General features: G+C 43.5%; 1 protein-coding gene across 1 annotated transcript; it reads left to right on the top strand.

Annotated features, from left to right (window-relative positions):
* The first annotated feature begins 437 nt into the window (after positions 1–437).
* ip6k1 (inositol hexakisphosphate kinase 1) lies at positions 438–17,672 on the top strand. Its single transcript, XM_034679777.1, is given in 10 exon segments — positions 438–480; positions 483–553; positions 693–819; positions 6,549–6,789; positions 8,125–8,306; positions 10,099–10,274; positions 10,803–11,036; positions 12,350–13,122; positions 13,933–14,289; positions 17,420–17,672. Coding segments are annotated over 8 exon segments (1,587 nt in total). The 3' UTR covers positions 12,863–13,122; positions 13,933–14,289; positions 17,420–17,672.
* The last annotated feature ends 1,768 nt before the right edge of the window (positions 17,673–19,440 follow it).

Raw genomic sequence — 19,440 nt, 5'->3', positions numbered from 1 at the left:
CTGTTATTTCATTTATTACTTAGTTACTGTGAAATATTATTGATTGAATAGATATGATGTGGGATTTTACTGTTCGCATGTGGGGACACCTGGAGGAGTATTTGTTTCCTTGGTAGAAGCCAACAGAGATCAAATATTAATAAATGAAAGGATCTCAATGGAGAGTAACCGCTGTGGTTAGGTTGCAAATTGCTGCCACTTAATTATAATCCACAACACAGAGAGTGAATGCAGCTGAAACATTTTCATCGCCTGTGTAACACATGATGCAACTAAAGGAGGCATGAGCGGATGTTGGACATCTTGCAGTGTCGTCACATGTTTGTATATTTTGTCAGAGATGTTCTGATGAGATATGTTGACGTCACAAATGAAGACAAGCGTTAATGACTCTTCTCTCTCTGGCAGGAGGAGGCGCAGTGCGTCCGTCAGGAGCCATGTGCCTCCCTCACACCAACAACATGGACAGCAAGCTACAGGGGCGGGGCCGGGGGGAGGGGCTTCACTTCGATCATGCGCAGGAGGCGTTCCACTGGAGCCCTTCATACACCAGGTAGGTACAGGTGACGTGTGACTCAGAGGATGAATGAAGGAGATATGTGTTGATGTATTTATCTTTAAAGCATCATAGTTGTGCATTTTCTGTTTCAGCTGATTGCATATAAGTGTGTGTGTGTGTTGTGTGTTTGCAGGTGGGCGGTCACACCAGTATGATGCGTTACGATGACCACACAGTGTGTAAGCCGCTGATCTGTAGAGAGCAGCGCTTCTACGAGTCTCTGCCTCCAGAAATGAAGGAGTTCACTTCGGAGTATAAAGGTCAGTCACGGAAACTCACGTTTGATGCGAGTGCAGACTCGGTGAAGAGCTGCGGTTGTTTGGGAGTCCCTTCAGGGAATATTTTGGACCTCTATCTAGTGTTACTCCGAATGAGACACACGGATCAAAGCTGAAGCCGTCTGTTTTGACGTGCTGTTTTTTCTGAGTAGTTTGACCTCTTTTATTCCCATCACATCACCTGTTATCGTGATGCTTCAACTCACTAAGTCAGGCGTTGGTAAACAGGAAGTATGTGACCTGATGATGCAGCTTTCCAAAATGGAAGCATGCAGACATCCCTCTGTCAGTGCAGAGCAGTGCAGAAATCCTCAGCTGCAACAGAGTAATTCACTGATGGAGGAAGCTGCAGCTCAGCCTCGATTCAGCCCAGCTGCTCTGATGTTCTTTTATCCCTCTGAATTTGAAATAGTTGTTGTTGTGTGTTGTTATAAATGCAGCACAAAGACACACAATCTGATTAAGTGGTCAGAGCATCTGGACTGAAGTGCATCTGCAGAAACTTGATTTAAATCCCTTGAACTTTACCAATAAAATAAAACCATTTTGCAGATATTTTTATTGTTTATAGATATTTACCGTCTAGACTTACTCAAATCATTTGGGGGTGCACTACAAAACATCCTCATCCTCAACTGCGACAATAAAACGTCACAATGAGCGAAGCCAGGCCTGGAGTCAACACTAATTATCGCAGGAATACCTCGGTCACATGACTCCAGCTGACCGGCGATCTCGCTCCGTGCTGCGTTCTGAAAACACAACCGGTGGGTGTTGACGGATGAGAGAGCATAAAGCCAGACTGCAGTGGACCAGAGACGGCTCTGTTGGAAGTCCGATATTAGAGGACCACAGTGTAAAAATACTCCACCTGAAGTAAAAGTGTGTGTTTGATTCAGTAAGTTTTGTCATCCAATTTAAGTCAGAGTTTAAAGTAAAGTGAAGTATTCCTTTAAGGGGAGAAATAATTTCCCTCTCTGGGTTCTGGTGCGGATGGAGAAGCAGACTGAAGGACGCAGGAGACGGATGGAGGTGCGGATGTTTACTGGCCGTGCTTTGGCTGCTCTGCTCTCCATCAGCAGACACATATTGTAGCTGCTTCCACTTGTTCTTGCTGTAGTTACAGACCCAAACACACTTTGACAGCCAGCATTCAAACACAAGCATCTCCCTCTCCTGCATGTGTGTGACCTATTTTATTTTAGCAAATTATGTAAAAGAATGACGAAAGTTGGGGGTCTGAGGGGAGCAGGACGGGTTTGATGGGGAGATATTTGGATGGTGGATGGAGCAGGTGTAACGAGGATGATGGCTCTGCTCCATTTAGGTTTGCTTTTAAGTCGCAGCAGTGAGCCCACAAAGAGAGCAGCAGGGCCCTGACTGAGAAAGTCCTGAATGGGATGCGGTATGATTATGATGCATTAGTTTCATCCCTCCTCAGTGTCAGAATGTCTCTGAAGGAAATATTTTGCTCTGAGCCATTAGCTGTGTCCCAGTTCAAGACTTCAGTCTGACTCTTAAGACGTTTAAAGTGGTCGAGGCACACAGGAGGAAACTCTGTCAGTGTGCTGACTTCAAGTGAGGAAATACTGCTGCCCCACAATCAATCAATCTTTATTTCTATAGCACCAAATAACAACAAACATTATCTAAAGACTCTTTCCAAACAGAGCAGGTCTAGACCGTACTCTATGTTCTATTATTAACAAAGACCCAACATCAAGACAGGATAAGATCTAGTCCCACCTTACAGACAGGACTCAAGTCTGATCTCATCTGAATCCAACATGAGCAGAGCACTTTGCAGCATTTAGCAAGTTACAGGGGCAAGGACAAACTACCTTTAACAGGTAGAATCCTCCAGCAGGACCAGACTCATGTTAGACACACATCTGCTGAGACCGTGTTGGAGAGAGGGATAGAGGGAGATGAAGAAAGAGAGAGAGATGATAGTGGTGAGACAGATAGTAGTAGCTGTAGCAGCTGGAGTCTGGCACGTCCACAGCAGCAGAGATCCAGAGGAACCTACGAGACAAGGGAGCTCAGGGACACCAGAAAGGTCTATGGTTAGTAAGTTTAATGGGACAGGAAGAGTTAAAGTGAGAGACAGACAGAGAGAGGAGAGAGAGGGAAAGACAGGATCTCAGTGTGTCAGTCTAAGCCTATAGCAGCATAACTAAGAGCTGGTCCAAGCCTGATCCAGTTCTAAATATAAGCTTCATCAAAAAGGAAAGTTTGAAGCCTACTAGTAGAGAGGGTTTCTGCCTCCCGGCCCTGACTGGTAGGTGATTCCAAAGGAGAGGGGCCTGATAACTGAAGGTTCTACCTCCCACACTACTTTTAGAGACTTTAGATACGATGAGCAGGCCTGCATGTTGAGAGTGTAGCGTTCAATGCATTGTGCAGTAGAAATCAGGAGAAGTTTCTGTAACTCCCCTTAGACTCTTGAACTCTGGGAAATCCCTGATGCCATGACAAGTGTGTGTGCGTTACTTAAGCCTGTGTCCCCTTTACTACCAGCTCAAGGTGTGATATATATATATATACGTCTCACCTTTAATGTACACATGTCGTGAGTTGTGATGGTGGGAAAGAGTCATCAGAGGTGTAATAGAGGTGAAACAGGATCATGGTGCCTCTTGTGAAAGAAATGTAAAGTCAGACACTGGGTCGCTTCTATTCCACCTGTGTGGGATCGGCATGAAAGCACAAAGGTGTGATGACGGTGGAGCTTTGATGAAGCGTTATAGATTTGCAATATGAAAAGAAAAACTCAAGTGAACTCTGGTGCTTGAGGGAGCCATCACTGATGGTGAGTGAGTGCTGCAGATTATCCACTCTGCATTAGTCATCTCTGTTTTGACGTCAGCTGAGTGTGACCTCCCAGCTGCAGGAAGCATCGTGAAGAGTTTCTGAAGATCTACAGATTCTTTCCAGCGTGCTTGCTGATCGTCTCTTTTTGAAAGTGATTAGACCTCAAGATGTTGTTCAGTCCGCCTTTTTTTTTTTAAGCATTTTCTTTTTATGCAGAAGAAGAATAAGTATGTGGTAAAAAGAGAGTGAAGCCAGAGCCATCAGATCAGCTCCACAGTTTGAAACCAAGGGCGGAAATGCTGACAACATGCTAGTAGCATAGTATTTATTTAGTTTTAGCCAATTATCGCAGGTCCAATATTGTAAATGCTGAACTCAACCTAACTTCATCCGAGCTAGTGTGAGGTAAAGAGGCGGGCCTTTAGCCTTTTTGCTAACAGCTACAATGTTCCCGCCTTTCAATCAAGTCAGCCATGCCCTTATTTGGGCAAAACTTGTAAGTTTAATATGTTCAAAAATAATGCGTTATGAATGAATTCAACCCGTACAGTGTGTGCTAATAGAGAAATGAGCTATTCAGACCTAAACTGTTTTTTGAACCAGACTGTAAACATGTTAATTTCTGCTGTAAAGATCGTCTTCTTTGAATGGGTGTGTATGTGGTTTCTGGTGTTTCTGCAGCCAGCCTCTAGTGGACACTCAAGGAACTGCAGTTTTTAACACTTCAGCATGGGCTTCATATTTTAAGACTGGAGGCTAGTAGTTGACTTAAGCATGCCTCCTGTCCACCAGAGAGAACAAACATGAAGACAAACGCATTGTTTCTGATATGTTTTAGTTTTTCTTCTCCTTACCTTGTTTTTCTCAGATAAATGATGCAATTGAAAGAGATCAAACCAGGTCCTCACACAGTTTAACGATACCTCTATAGAATTCGGTCTCATGGTCCAATCCACAAAGCCCATTGCACTAACAATCTTAAAGCACAAAGACGCCTACACCGTTTGCAGCTCGGTGCAGTTTGCTCTTGTTTTGTGTCTGAACCGTCAGCATCTTCACTTGAAGCTGCAGGTAGCTGTGCTGCATGGTTTAATCCTGACAGTTTAGAATTCTGTCCTCATGAAAATAATGAAGAGCTGGATGAGAAGGGGAGTCGATTCATTACAGATGTGACACAAATTTAATTTTGCAGTTTACATCCAGCTTACTTCCTGGGGCGAGCAAACAAAGAGCAGCAAAAGAAAGGAAAGAAACACTCTGTTGTGCACAGTGGTACAGCCTTTTTGTGTCAGGATTTAGACGTGCATAAAGTTCCTGAAGACTTCCTAGATCACCCGGATGAGCTGCATGTGTGAGCACAAAAAGCAGACTCTTTCACCCTGACTTCACCTGAAAAACTCCTTCCCCCCCTGAGTATAATTTCAGGTAAAGTCATGGTGAGCTCACGTGAGAACACAGCAGGATATCGTTACGAACAAGCTGAACAAGCCTCATTTGCACAGACAAGAGCCTGTTTTGCTTTAAATGAATGCTTTAAAAGATAATTCCAATGTATGCAAACAACACTTCCGCACAAAGACCTGAATTTGCTCTGCACTACATTTAACCCTTTATGCTCGCCTTGTGACGTAGACGATATCTGTTTGCTTGTTTGCATGGGCTGAGCAGGGATCAGAATCAGGCCCTGAGTGTCTGAATCCCACAGTATCTCCTCTTCTTATTTTCCCTGGCTCAGTTTTTCAGTCTTGGAACTGCTGTTGGTTGTGCATCTCACCACAAAGCAGCTTCTGGATGTTTTTCAGTTGTGTGCTTTCATACCGAAGAGACAAAGAGGCACTTTCGTCAAAAGCAAGGCAATAGAGAGCGATAAAATGTTCCCACTCTGGTGTGGGTGGGACTTAATTGCTCTCACTCTCTCTCTTCGCAGGGTTGCTGAATAAATCATAACGTGTTTCATATTGAATTAAGGTAATGCACATGGTTAATGTTACTCCTGCAGAGTGTAAACGTGAGCCTGTTAATCTTGCTCCTTTTACACAGAATTATTATCCGAAGATGAAACTACCTTTCTTGTTGTTTATCAATCAACATACATCACATGATTAGTATTAAACTCCACCTCCACCCTCTCCCTGCACGAGGACACCTGATGGGTTTATTCCCAGCGCACTGACCTACAGGCACGAGTATGTCTGATTTCCAACCAGTCCGCCTCGCTGTTGTTGTGGGTCTCACTGCCATGACAACAAAAGTCTGTAAGGAGTCTATATTTAGCCCTGGATGTCTGCCCACTACCATTGTCCTGCTGATTGAATAACAGCAGACAGACGGAGCGACGGACAGACAGCTGTCTAGCTACTACTTTCTGATTCCGTCAAGGTTGTTTTACCCGGAAACTTTCGACGCCATCAGATCAGATTTCCTCTTTCCACTCGTGAGTGTGGAGCCACAGAAGAAGTCCAAAAGTCCAGGAGAGGCCGGGCTCTTTGGTTTGGACTCGCAGATTTTCCACCAGCGAGCAAACAGACGGCACAATTCAATTTGGACCAACAGGGTTGATGTTCAGTGTCTCACTTAGAGGAGGAGAGATGTTCTAAAAATAATGGCTTAATGTTTAAATAAAACATCGCCAGACATTCCTGTCCGGGCATTTAATCTATAAACAGTTTCATGATTGAATTTCCTGAACATTCATTAGATCTTGATAAACAGACGGAAGACAAATGACCGTAAAATCCGACTTTAAGTGTGTTAGTGAGGTGTTGCTTAACCATCAGCCTCCCAGAGTGCTTCAGCTTGGACTGAGGGTGAAAACGAATCACAAACATTTTAAAAGATAGATAACATCTTCGTGTCGGTGAGTCCTAACATCCCGTGTCTGTATCCGACCCTGTCAGGTGTGGTGCTGGTGTGTTTCGAGGGCGACTCAGATGGCTACATCAACCTGGTGGCGTACCCCTACGTGGAGAGCAACATGGAGGGGGGGCCCCCTGAGCACGAGGAACGGGACCCCCCGGAGAGGGAGCAGCCGAGGAGGAAGCACTCCAGACGCAGCCTCCATCGCTCGTCGTCCTCCTCGGAACACAAAGACGAGCGGATGGACAAGAGGGAGGCACACGACAACGACCCTTCTGACAGGTACGATTAACACACACTGGCATGGTGAAATTAGGTTTTTTAATTCTGAATTAATTATTCAGAATTAAATAATTTGGAATTAAAGTATTCTCCTTCACGTTTACATGGAAATAGTTATTCCGAATGGAGGTTTACATGGAAAACACGTTCAATCGCCTTTATTCAATTCAGCTTAAGGTCTGGGGGTTGGGAAGGGTTCTGATTGGACAGGGATGGGCGTGACGTATTTACGTTTACCGGAAGAAAACAGACTCCAGTTCCTGCTTCTTTTATTTTCGGTTACAACATGGAACGCTTTGATTTTGATTATAGTTTAGAATAAGCAGCTCAACACAAAGGAGAGGGGGAGTTCAAGGGGCCCAAGCTGCTTTTGTTGTGTGCCTTTGCTTCGTTGTACCCCTGCTTCAACAATTTCCACTTTTTTTTTTACCTGGATGGCGTCTCTGTAAGGAAAACCTCCCTCGATTAACTTGGACGACTCAACAGCTTTAAAAAGGTCCACATTTTTATGCTTCCGTCCATCAACTCTTTTCATGATATCCATTTCTTCTAAGGCTCCTATTAAATAAATAGTCTCGGCTCAAGTCCAACACTTGCTTCAGGCGGCCATCCTGGAATATGTGCCCGCCAGCGTGGACTATCTGCGTCATCGTGACAGGACAAGGGAACGAGCATGCACAGAATGACCGGAATGAATTTAAAGCTGAATGAACGTATACATGATCGAGGAATTATTCAATTCGGATTTAAAATCAGAATAAACCAGCCACTTACTTCGGATTTAAGTTCAATTCGAAACGGTCATTTTCATTTGGAGTTAGGTATTTACAAGGTCACTGTTAATCTTTTTAAAGAGGATTTAATTTTTATTCTGAATTAAAGAGGAATTAAAAGTCTCATGTAAACGTAGCCACTGTGTATGATGTTAGAACAGAGTCACCTTCAGTTATGTAAGGGATAATGTTTGGTTAACAGGTAGTTATTAGAAAAAGAGGTTATTTTTCCCATATCTACCTGCTAACCAAACATTATCCCGCTTATTACCTGGATACTAACTTAAGATACAAACACGTTGTCAAAAAATGTTGATTAAAAGATTGTTTTATTGATTTAAAATGATTTATAAACAGTTTTTAAAAATAGTCCCAGTGATTCCTCGTCAGTTAGCGTTGCATGGTGATGGATTCTTTTCTGCCTGTTGCGGTGGATTCAACATGAAACTGTCCTCATTCCAGGGGTTGTCAAGGGGTTTGGAACCAATCAGAATCAAGCATCTTAGACAACCGGAAGATCAGTATTGTAATGTATTGATCATCCTCTCTTGTCTCTCTGCAGTCTGGCAGAGCTGAAGAGCCCACGGCTCGACCCAAAAATCCACTCGGATGTTCCCTTCCAGATGTTGGACTGGAACAGCGGTTTGAGCTCGGAAAAGATCAGCCACAACCCCTGGAGCCTGCGCTGCCACAAACAGCAGCTGAGCCGCATGAGGTCTGAATCCAAGGACCGCAAACTCTTCAGTATCCTCACAGCTGATCATGCTCGACTCTTCTTTGTGTTGTTTGACAAAAATGTTTAGAATTGGGGTCCATGTAGAGGAGATTACAGGGAGGATTGTGCATGAAGGTCATGTTTTGATGTTCAGCTTCAAAGCGAGCAGACTGCAGCTGCCTGGAAAACAAAACATGCACTCTGTCCTCCATAAGGTCCGTCTGTTTTCTGTAACACTGAGCAGGCTGCTGTCAGAGGAGGCTGTCTGCGCAGGAACACGAGTCCCTCTGGTTATTATCAATGTTATCACTGAAATCATCCTGCGTGCGTGCAGGGATTGAGCCCGAGGCTGAGGAGATATTCCTGTTTAGAGATTTCTGGGAAAGAGGTCTCTCTCAGCGTTTCAGCAGGATCGTGATAGAAACAAGGAAATAACGTGGAAAAAGGAAACAAATTAAGTCAAAAATCGAATCCAGTTTGAGTGTAAAATGTATTCAGATTGATCATCAGGAATGTTTTCTGTCAGATATAACAGCAATTGCGAATTAGCATTTTTAATTTGGGTTTCACGCTGAGTGTTTGTGTGGCAGCTGGAATTTATCTTTTAAAAGACTCAAACAGACTCATGAAATAATAAGATAACATTTGCTCTGGTGTTTCTCTCTCAGCGTGTAAACAGCAGAGATGCTCCTGCAGGTTCAGATAGAAACATGTTCATATTTTAGTAAAGGGACCTTTAAATTCAAACACAGCGTGGTTCACTAACACTTAACAACAGGAAGACAAATCTCTGATGGAGTTTATCTGGTTAAGATAAAAATAAGACTGATCAGGCCATTTCACAATTAAATAAACACCCTTGCACAGTTTCTATGTTTGCTACTAAAAATAAAGAAGCACAGAATCACAGCACAGTTTGTATTAACTTTATAAAGTAACACCCAAATCAGATCTCCTTATTCATTCAATTGGAAATTAGAGCATATGTTTCCCTTTGTAGATATATGATTTTTATTTAAGGGATAATTTATAGTAAGCAGGGGATTATACATATTATAATCCAGACAGGGTGAGGGTTTAAGTGACTTTGTAGCAATCAGCAGCTTAGAGATGCTCTCACCAGCTCTGGATCACAGGACAGGATGGTTGGGGTCCAGTAGCTCCTCAGGCTGCTCTCACATCTATGCCCGCTAACTGTCACTATTTCTGCACTCTCAAGACCAGCCTGAGGCCACACTAACGTTTTTACCACAGTGTCAACAGGCAGAGGGGGAATGAGATGGATTACTTTATGTGGGTTGATTTGCTATGACATGTGTGATCGGGTTGCCCATTACAGGTCTTTGCTGTTCAGACTTAATCACTCTTATGGGGTTTTGACCAATCAGAAGCATTCTATTGTGTCCCATTCCGTTCTGCTTTGATCTTCTCTGTTCCATTACATTCTGCTTTGTTTTTTTACCCCTTCTGTTCAGTTCTGCTTTGTTCTATTCTGTCTCATTCCTCTTTTTTTTTATTCCTATCCATTCCATTCTGCTTTGATCTATTCCGTCCTATTCAGTTCTGCTTTGATCTATTCTGTTCCATTCTGCTTTGATCTTATCTGTTTAATTCTGTTCTGCTTTGATCTATTCCGTTCCATTCTGTTCTGTTTTAATCTATTCTGCCTTCCGTTCTGTTCCATTCCAATCTTTCCGATCCAATTTTAACGTTTTTACCACAGTGTCAACAGGCAGAGTTGAAATATGCCGGGCTCCTTTCTGATTATTTGGGTAGATATCAATGATTTTAGAGATGTGCTCCCTAACTGCAGCATTTCAGAGTTCCTGCTGTTGGAGAATGTGGTCCACCACTTCTCGTACCCCTGCATCCTGGACCTGAAGATGGGCACCAGGCAGCACGGAGACGATGCCTCTGAGGAGAAGGCGGCCAGACAGATGAAGAAATGTGAACAGAGCACTTCAGCTACGCTGGGAGTCCGAGTGTGTGGCATGCAGGTACGGGAACCACTGCTGAGGCTCATGTAATCTTTGCTTGTGTCAGATTGAGAATATCCAGCGAGGTCAATCAGAAGTGATGTTGTAAAGAATAAAGGAGGCACAGCAGCTACACACCTCATTGTTTTTCTGCTACTGAGTCTGTTTAACTTTGCAGCTAACAGATCAGATTAGAGAAGGGGGAAAGTCTCTTGGTGTTAATCTTTGAGAGCTGTGAAATTGGCATCAAATTCCCCTTTGGGTGGTTTCAGAAAGGTCTTTAAAAAGTCAGAAATATCACTTTGAGCAACTCGGGGTATCCTGATAATGATAATAATTAGGCTGGGGAAATTGGGTGTATGTACACGCACACACACACACACACACACACACACACACACACACACACACACACACACACACACACACACACACACACACACACAGCTATACATTTTTTATAACTTTACAACTTGTGATTAGTCTGATTTCCCAATGCCAGAGGGGAATAAGTGGAATCAAATTTGTACCTCTCGTCTGTCTCTGCAGGTGTACCAGCTGAACACGGGTCACTACCTCTGCAGGAACAAGTACTACGGGCGCGGCCTGTCGATCGAGGGTTTCCGTCAGGCGCTCTACCAGTACATGCACAACGGGAAGGGTCTGAGGCAGGACCTCTTTGAGCCAATCCTGAATAAGCTACGCAGCCTGAAGGCGGTGCTGGAGAGGCAGGCGTCCTATCGCTTCTACTCGTCTTCACTGCTCATCATCTATGAGGGACAGGTGAGTCAGATCTCATAACCTCAGCACTCTGATGTCTAAAGGATGCTTTCAAAGTCAACTAATCACCTATCAGCTTGTGAGAGTCAGTTTGAAAGAGATTTGACTACAACATTACTTTTCTTTCCCTCTTAATCTGTATGAAATGAAAAGAAACCGAGCTCTAGTTCCTGATTTAGACTTCCTTTAACTAATCTGAATTTCAAAACATCGAACTTTAATGTATGAAGTCAGGAAATGTGATCATTTGGAAGTCAGGCTAGGGGGGTAGTACTTTTCAATGGTCCCAGGACTTTTGGGGGGTAGGGCCTGCAATGCTGAACATGTCTGATTAACTGCAGTGTTTTTATTCCGCTCGCCGTCCACAATAACATCACACACATCTGTAATTCACTGATTTCTGATTTCTCTTTCTTTCATTTGTTCTATCTTTTTTGTATGTGTGTGTACTTTTCAAAAGAAGAAGCTGTGATTCTCTTGATTTAGCAGCCTGTAACAGTAGTCTTCTCTCAGCCCACCGTGAATGCGTTTCTCCCGGTGTTACAGTTTTAAAAGTGACCCTGTAAACTGGAGACCTTCAGCTGAATGTAACAGTGTTTGTGGAGTTTACACAGTTGTTGAAACACAGAGGGAGTTTTAAGATTCAATATCCTCATCATATAAGTATTTAATGATAGTCTAAAGACATTTATGGGGGATGCATACGGCTGAGAGTCTCCAGTTAACAGGGTCGCTGTTTAAACCAAAACACCGTCCGATCTCTGCCACGGCTAGTTAAAAAGGATTTTAAAGCCGTGTTGAAACGTTTTTGCTACTCGTGCTTATCTCCTCTCGTGTTGATTCAGTGAATCCATCTGTGATGAAATATAGCACCATCTAAAACAGCGCCAGCTGAGTCTCTTCATGCTAACAGGCTAACTGTTGTGTTGCTCATAATGATACCTGCCTGTCCATCTGCTTCTGTGTTGTCATCTGTGATGAATGGCATTCGTCTTTGTTTTACTGCCCTCTACTGGTCTGGTGGTGTATTGCATTTACTTTTTTTTCCTCTGTACGTCACTGGCCTGATTTGCACAATCTACCTGGGACTTCAGCCCGCAGTCAAAACGCAGACAAGGGGGGCACAGGAACCTTTTAGTTCCGGAGAAAGTAGTTCTGGGGGCTAAAAGACCCCTGAACTCCTGGTTGAAATGCACCTAAAGCACATGTGTGAAAGGTCGAAACACTCCGTCTGAACACAAATTACCATAAAAACAACAACAGGTGTAGTTTGGTTTTGTTGGTCTCTCTGATCTCTGCCTTGTCTGATCCTGCAGGATCTTGAGGGGCCTTCAGTCCTCGGCTCAGGGCAGCACTCAACCCTCACACAGAAGACTCCTGCGGCCCCTGCAGAGCCTCACCGTGGCCCCGTACCCCACCCACCCCCACCCACAGGAGCCCCCTGTGTCACGGACATGAGCCAGAACCCAGTCCCCGTGTCTCTGTCCTCTCAGGGACCTGGACTTATGGCTCTGCCCTCTCCCTCCCCTCGTCCTCCCCCACAGACCCCTCCCACCAAATCAGACTGCCACTCTTCCTTCCTCCCCCCTCACTCCCATCCAGACTCCTTCTCCCCCGCTCCCAGCTTACCGTCCTTCCCCGCTGCTCCGCCCCCACCACCTAAGCAGCCCCCTCTGGTGGACGTTCGTATGATCGACTTCGCCCACTCCACCTTCAAAGGGTTCCGCGGAGACACAGCGGTGCACGACGGTCCAGACCGGGGCTACGTGTTCGGACTGGAGAGCCTGGTCCAGATCCTGGAAAGCCTGCGGGACGACAACCTGCAGTAGCTCCAGGCACATACACACGCACGCACACACACACACACACACACACACACACACACACACACACACACATACACATACACATACATACACATACACATACACACACACACACACACACACACACACACACTCGCAGTCGGTGAAGGTCGTGCTGCAGATTTCTCAGTCTGGCTGTAAGAGAGGAACATGGTCCTTCAGGGCATCACCATGGCAACATGGGTATTCTACAGTCATGTAGTTACTGTAGCAACAGCCGAGAGGTGGGACAGTGATACACACTCACACACACACACTCACACACTCTTTCTTTGTACATCTATACTTGTGAGGACCTTTTCTAGCATTCGCGAGAACCAAATCCAAAATTCATACAACCCTCAGCCCAACCTGACCCTGACCCCTGACCACATCCTACATGTCTTCTTCTTCTTCAGGTCAGTTTGAGCTTTACTGAGCACACTGATGAGCGCAGAGTCCAACTCAAGACCAGGAAAGTTCCTCCAACACAGATCACGGCTCAGAAACAGGCCGCCAGTGAATCTAATTTAAGTGTTTCAAATCATTGACCTCACACAGTTTTAGTTAAAGTCTGGGACCTAAAGTTGTTCTGATATGAGCAGGGGAAAGTTTTTAATCTTTGCAAAGTTTTTCAGAATCTGTTTCAAGGCCTTTTTAAAGAGAAAGGGGTTACAGTTAAACATGTGAGCGTTAAAGCTTCATAGAAAGTGATCAAATGAAAGAATTCGAGTTAAAATGAAGATTTTCAACTTTTTTTTAATTCGATGAAATAAGATAAAAACATAAATGCATGAAAGCAAAAATTCTTATTCAAATCAGGGAATTTAATAACTATAAGGGAATTTAGTTTTTTGCACAGAGAAATAGTTGTGCAATAATTTGTGCATGTGAATCAACAGGAAGTGAACTCTGAGTGCAGGACATCTCCAACAAACCCTCAAAGCCTCCGAGATCCAGAACTGACATCGGTCCTCACAAAGATAGATGAATAGCACACACACACACACACACACACACACACACGCTAACACACTCTTGTGTCCTGGGAACAGTTTTCTGTGGAGCCGTCTGACAGCCGGACAGAGCGCCGACCAATCAGCTGACTCCCAGGGGCCGCCCACTGAAACCGGCCAACTCTCACTTTACCCCTCCTCCTCTTCCTCCTCCTCCTCCTCTCACTCCGAGTCCCCTCTTCCGCCTCACCCCTCTTTCTCTACAGAAACCAAACCTGGACAGGTGAACCGACTCTCTCTAGAGTCAACGCACTCAGAAACACATCCAAGCATCTGTTTAAAGCAATAGACGGGGAAGATAGACAGCGACTTTTCTTTTAATTGTTTTCTTCAGCAGAGCGGAGGGCAGCGTCGCCCACGGGGAGGAGAAGTGCAACAGAGATTTGAATCATAGACGTAGGCTTTAAGGAGAGAATATAGATCCTTTCTATAACGCTGTTTGTCCAATTTTTGGGCTTTATTCAAAAACGTTTAGTAGTCGGTGTCCTGTGAAATCATCCTCTGGGTTATTGTGTAATATCGAGAGCTTAAGTGTCACTTTCCCAAAACCTGGCCTGGTGGTGTTTTTATTAACGTCGACAAATCCTGTAAAAAGACCGAACCGGCAAGAAGTGATCCTCAAACAGACGTCCTCAGATCATCTAAAACACATCAGTGAGTGTATTTTGACTCTCATCGTCCTGCTGCTGGAAACACTCACAGGAGTGGAGGTGGAGGTATAATTTAGTCCTTTATTTTTCAAGCTTTGTGCCAACGTTTTTCAGGACTGAAAACTCTTCCAGATGATTATTTTCTGAGCCTTTCCAGTAACCGTCATTTTTATGATTTAACAAGATGAAGCCCCAAACACTGACACTAGTTTATTCACTTTTTATACCCAAACAGCCGGAACATCACGTCCCCTGACAGGTGAAGCGATCTCTTTAGTGTTACCTGTCAGAGGGCAGGACATGTGAGTCTGTAAGGGAGCATTTTGTCGTGAAGTTGACGAGCTAAAAGCAGGAAACAAAGAGTGAGAGTAAAGACCAACGACCGGGTCAGAGCATCTCCAGAACCGCAGCTCTTGTAGGTGGGAAGCTGGTGAAGAGATACCCAAGACTTCACTCAAGCAGGTGTAGGATAAGCTGTTCCCAAGACTTAAATGATCTGCTGCAGGATACCACAACACTCTTCAGAGGTCTAGAGGAGTCCAGATTTCATCAGGTCAGGGCTGTTTTGGTCCTCGTTGTGAAAAATGAGACCTGAACAAACAGAAACGAAAAAATAGCTCAGCGACTAAATCAGAGCGACTGACTTTAAACACGAAGCTGCTTTAATCAGTGAGTTTATTTGTTTTAGGAAGAACAAGACCTCTGTGGGTAAAACATGAGGTCTGTTTAGTTTATAGCCCTTCATGCTGTCGCTCCCTCATTCCTTAGTAGACTTAACAAGAGCAGATCCACTGATTAGGGACTCTACCTGGAGGTTTTGTCTATCGCAGATGTCGACCTAACCAACAGGCCACCACAGCGTACCTGAGAGTCTCTATCCGTCCCTGAAACAGCCGTAGACCAAACCATCATCACACAAGCTCTTCAGGAGCGATCCTCCTCTGAGGGAGGAGTCGCTCAGCTGTGGTGCGATTATTAATCCTTAAAGATAAACTTTTTAAAAAGCAGTCAGATTTTCATCCCACTTCGGATTTTAAAGTGCAGAAGCTCTGTCCCGCGCTTGTTTCTGTTAGCAAGATCAAACTTTGAATCCCGACTTTAAAGCTCCTGTGAGGAACTTTCAGATTGTGCAGATTTAGCGCCCCCTGTGGACGAAGCCAGATGGAATATCTCTGCTTATTTTGTCCTTTATATATCTGAATACTATCATCCCTCTTTGTTTTAAATGTCAAGCCTGGGACACACGATTCATCTTTGGTGTTGAACATTTTAAAATGGCCTGTTTCTGCAGCGTGCTGTTAACCCCTCGTCTGACCCATCCCACAGTCTTGAAATAAAATAAAACACAATCAGTCTTCACCCTTATGGTCTCATTTGCTCCTGTAGTTCACAGAAACAATACGTAGTTTAATTTCAGTGTGTTTTAAAGTCAGTTTAAAAAAACTCCTCACTGGAGCTTTAAACCTAAACTGAATAAAAAGTGTGAAAATAATCACAAAATAAAAGAATCATCTGATAAAAGCTTCAGTAGCAGCAGATTGGATTGTTTTTTGGGGGGGGGGGGTTAAGTCTTTAAAAAAACTCACCTCCAGCAGAAATAAACTCGCCACAGTAAAAGCAGAGAAATATTACAGTTTAAGAGGAGCTTTTATTTTGTAGGATTCGGTCTTCTCTTGGGATTTGTCGACAACAACATAAATCAAATCAAATCAAACCAGCCTTTTTCTTTAAGTCGGGGCTGGGTGGTATGGCTGAATGACCAGAATATTTAATAAGAAGAATATTTTTCTTACATATATTATATTCATATATATATATATATATATATAAATGTGATAAAATCACAATATTGAAAATCTGTGCAAAACCACACTAAACCATCAAACTCACGTCGGATACAAAGAACTGTGGTCCTTCTTCTGTCTCTGAATCAGAAAACAGACTTCACTGTTTGCAGGTATCATAAATTGGAACAGAGCATGATGTTTTAAACCGTCATGATCGATTCCTCTGATTGATTTCTAAATAGTTATTGATTATTTTTTGCCCAGCCCTGCTTCAAACGTGTCTGACACTCTAAAAACCACCTCACCCTCCTCAAACTGTCTGCAGGATTGGCCTCAAAGTCTCATCTAAAGATGTCAGCATATCTCTCATCTAATTGGTCCTGATGAGACGGCGGTAGCCAATCACAATCGTCCATTTATGAGTTCCAAAGGCTTGGCTGTGACACAGCGCCGCCCCCTGCTGGACAGCAAGAGGATCTCACCCCTCAGAGCTGGAATAAGATAGAGCAGATATGAATATTTTATTTTTGGTTTATGGAGGTGATAATTTATTTTTTTATCGTACCTTTGCCCATGTGTGGGTGAATGTTTGTCTTTTACATGTCTGCCCCAAAATGTATAAAATGTAAAGAAATTAAGAGACACAATGTGTAAGAAAACACAGTATTAACCGAGGCAGCTCAAGTCTGTTTGTCTGCTGAGGACAGGATCTGTTCGGGAGGGGAATACTCAGCACCTCTTATTTTAAGGAGAGAGGCGAGTCCATCAAAAATCCCAAACTCCATGGCTCTGCCTACCTTTCAAATATTCATTCAGTGGCAAACTCTGGTTTCCGTGTCCCGAACATTGCCAGTAAATGTTGCAGGAGTGCAGGAGTTTATACTATTGAAATATTTTGGGGATCAAACAAATCAGACGAAGTTTAACGGATCAACTGTCGCAGAGAAGCAGACTTCAGCTCGCTCACTGAGCCCGACACTTGTGCCTGCTGTGGAGTTGTTGCTCAGGTGGGAAGCTCCTCTGAAGGTGTGTGTGGTGTATGTGTGTGTGTTAGACACCATCTTTAGTCTTTGGTTTGTTTCACTTCAGGTTTCAGGAGCTGGTAAAGAAGTGCATGCAGATTAATGTCCTCCTGTTCGGGTCAGTCTCCTTCACAGCGTCAAACCTTCCTGTTACAGTCGTCACAGAGACGTCCACGTGTCCCTCAGATCATGATTCTTCGTCATGAGTATTAGCCTCAATGATCGATCAGTTATTTAGTTGCATTTTCTGCATCTGACATCATCCTGACTGTTTGTTAGAACAGTGAAAGTACGTGAGATTAAATCTTTCCAGAAGCTTTTGGGCTTGTGTTTTTATTCCTGACACCTTCATCCTTCTCCTCACTGCAGGAGGCAAACAATCACATCTCATGTTTACACACGGCTCGACTTCTGGAGGAGCATCGGGGGTCAAATATTGACGTTTTTAGGCACTCTGCTGCATCGATGTCACTTACTTTTGAATAAAAGTTCATCCTGAGTAGAGCTGCAAAGATTGATCAGATAATTTAGCAGGAGATTAACAGAATATCTGCAGCAGCTGTGATCAGTGTTCAATAAATCTGAGGTATTTCTAAAGAAAGAAGGAACTTTAGAAGGTAGAAAGTAAAATGGATTCATACAAGTCCTGATTAAAAGCTGACAGATTTGATCCAGTCCACCTGTGCAAACGATAATAAATATCTATTCTTGCTGCAGCCGAGAAGGTGAGTTTCAAACACTGAGACAAGTCACAGTGCTTTCATTATTCAGAGAAAGATTACAAAATGAAAGACAGAAATACTAAAAAAGCAGGAGAAAAGTTTTAAATTTAATGAATGCATTCATTCATTCAAATTAATTTTAAAGAACATGTGGACATCGTTAAAAAATAAATTAGTTTAGTTTATTAAGAAATAGAATATTTTGAAAACTTTAAAGGGTAGAGCAGGCGGTGTAATAACGAGATTTAAAGGTGGTCAGAGTTAGTGTAAAAGCTGTTTCCCAGGCTTTGTTTGCTGAATTGACTGTTTAAAAATATAGATGACCTGTCTCCACCTCCTCTGAATGCACAAAAGTGAAGACAAAAATACTCCTCAACGCAGCTCACGTCATGCTCCGTTCTGCTTCCAAAATATAGAAGCCGACAGGACTGTATGATGATCTTCATTTGGAGAAACATGCTGCAAGTTCAGAATGGTATAATGCCAAAATAGCTGCACTGATGGCAGACATGGTGAGGATAAATATATGATGCAAACACAAGAAATACATTCAGATGCTCAATCAATCAATCTTTATTTGTCTAGCGCCAAATCCCAACAAATGTTCTCCTCAGACTCTTTCTAAACAGAGCAGGTCTAGACCGTAGTCTATGTTCTATTATTAACAAAGACCCAACATCAAGACCGGATCAGACCCAGTCCCATCTTACAGACAGGACTCAGTCTGATCTCATCTTAATCCACAGTGAGCAGAGTACTTTGCAGCATTTAGCAAGTTACAGTGGCAAGGACAAACTTCCTTTAACAGGCAGAAACCTCCAGCAGGACCAGACTCATGTTAGACACACATCTGCTGAGACCGTGTTGGAGAGAGGGATAGAGGGAGATGAAGAGAGAGAGAGAGATGATAGTGGTGAGATGGCTAGTAGTAGTTGTAGCAGCTGGAGTCTGGCATGTCCACAGCAGCAGAGATCCAGATGAACCTACAAGACAAGAGAGCTCAGGGACTCCGGAAAGGTCTAAGAAAAGAGAAAAGTGAGGGAGACGAGAAGAAAGAAGAAGACAAGAATAAATGGTGAAAGAATGACAGAAGGAAAGGACAGAATAAGAAAAGGAGACATAAAAGATGAAGAAACATTGAAAGGACTAAACAACAGAAAAAATGAGAAAGAAGAAAAGAAAGAATGAATGACAGACCCAAAAAAAGAATCTTTGGCAGAGATCCAGAGGAACCTACGAGACAAGGGAGCTCAGGGACTCCAGAAAGGTCTACGGTTAGTAACTTTAATCGGACAGGAAGAGTTAAAGTGAGGGATGGGATGGATGTTCCCTCGGCAGTCTAAGCTTATAGCAGCATAACTAAGAG

This window comes from Notolabrus celidotus, chromosome 1, assembly GCF_009762535.1.
Source record: "Notolabrus celidotus isolate fNotCel1 chromosome 1, fNotCel1.pri, whole genome shotgun sequence".
Taxonomy (NCBI): Eukaryota; Metazoa; Chordata; class Actinopteri; order Labriformes; family Labridae; genus Notolabrus; species Notolabrus celidotus.
Note: the sequence above shows the minus strand (reverse complement) of the source record. Positions and strands in the feature narration are given on the sequence as shown.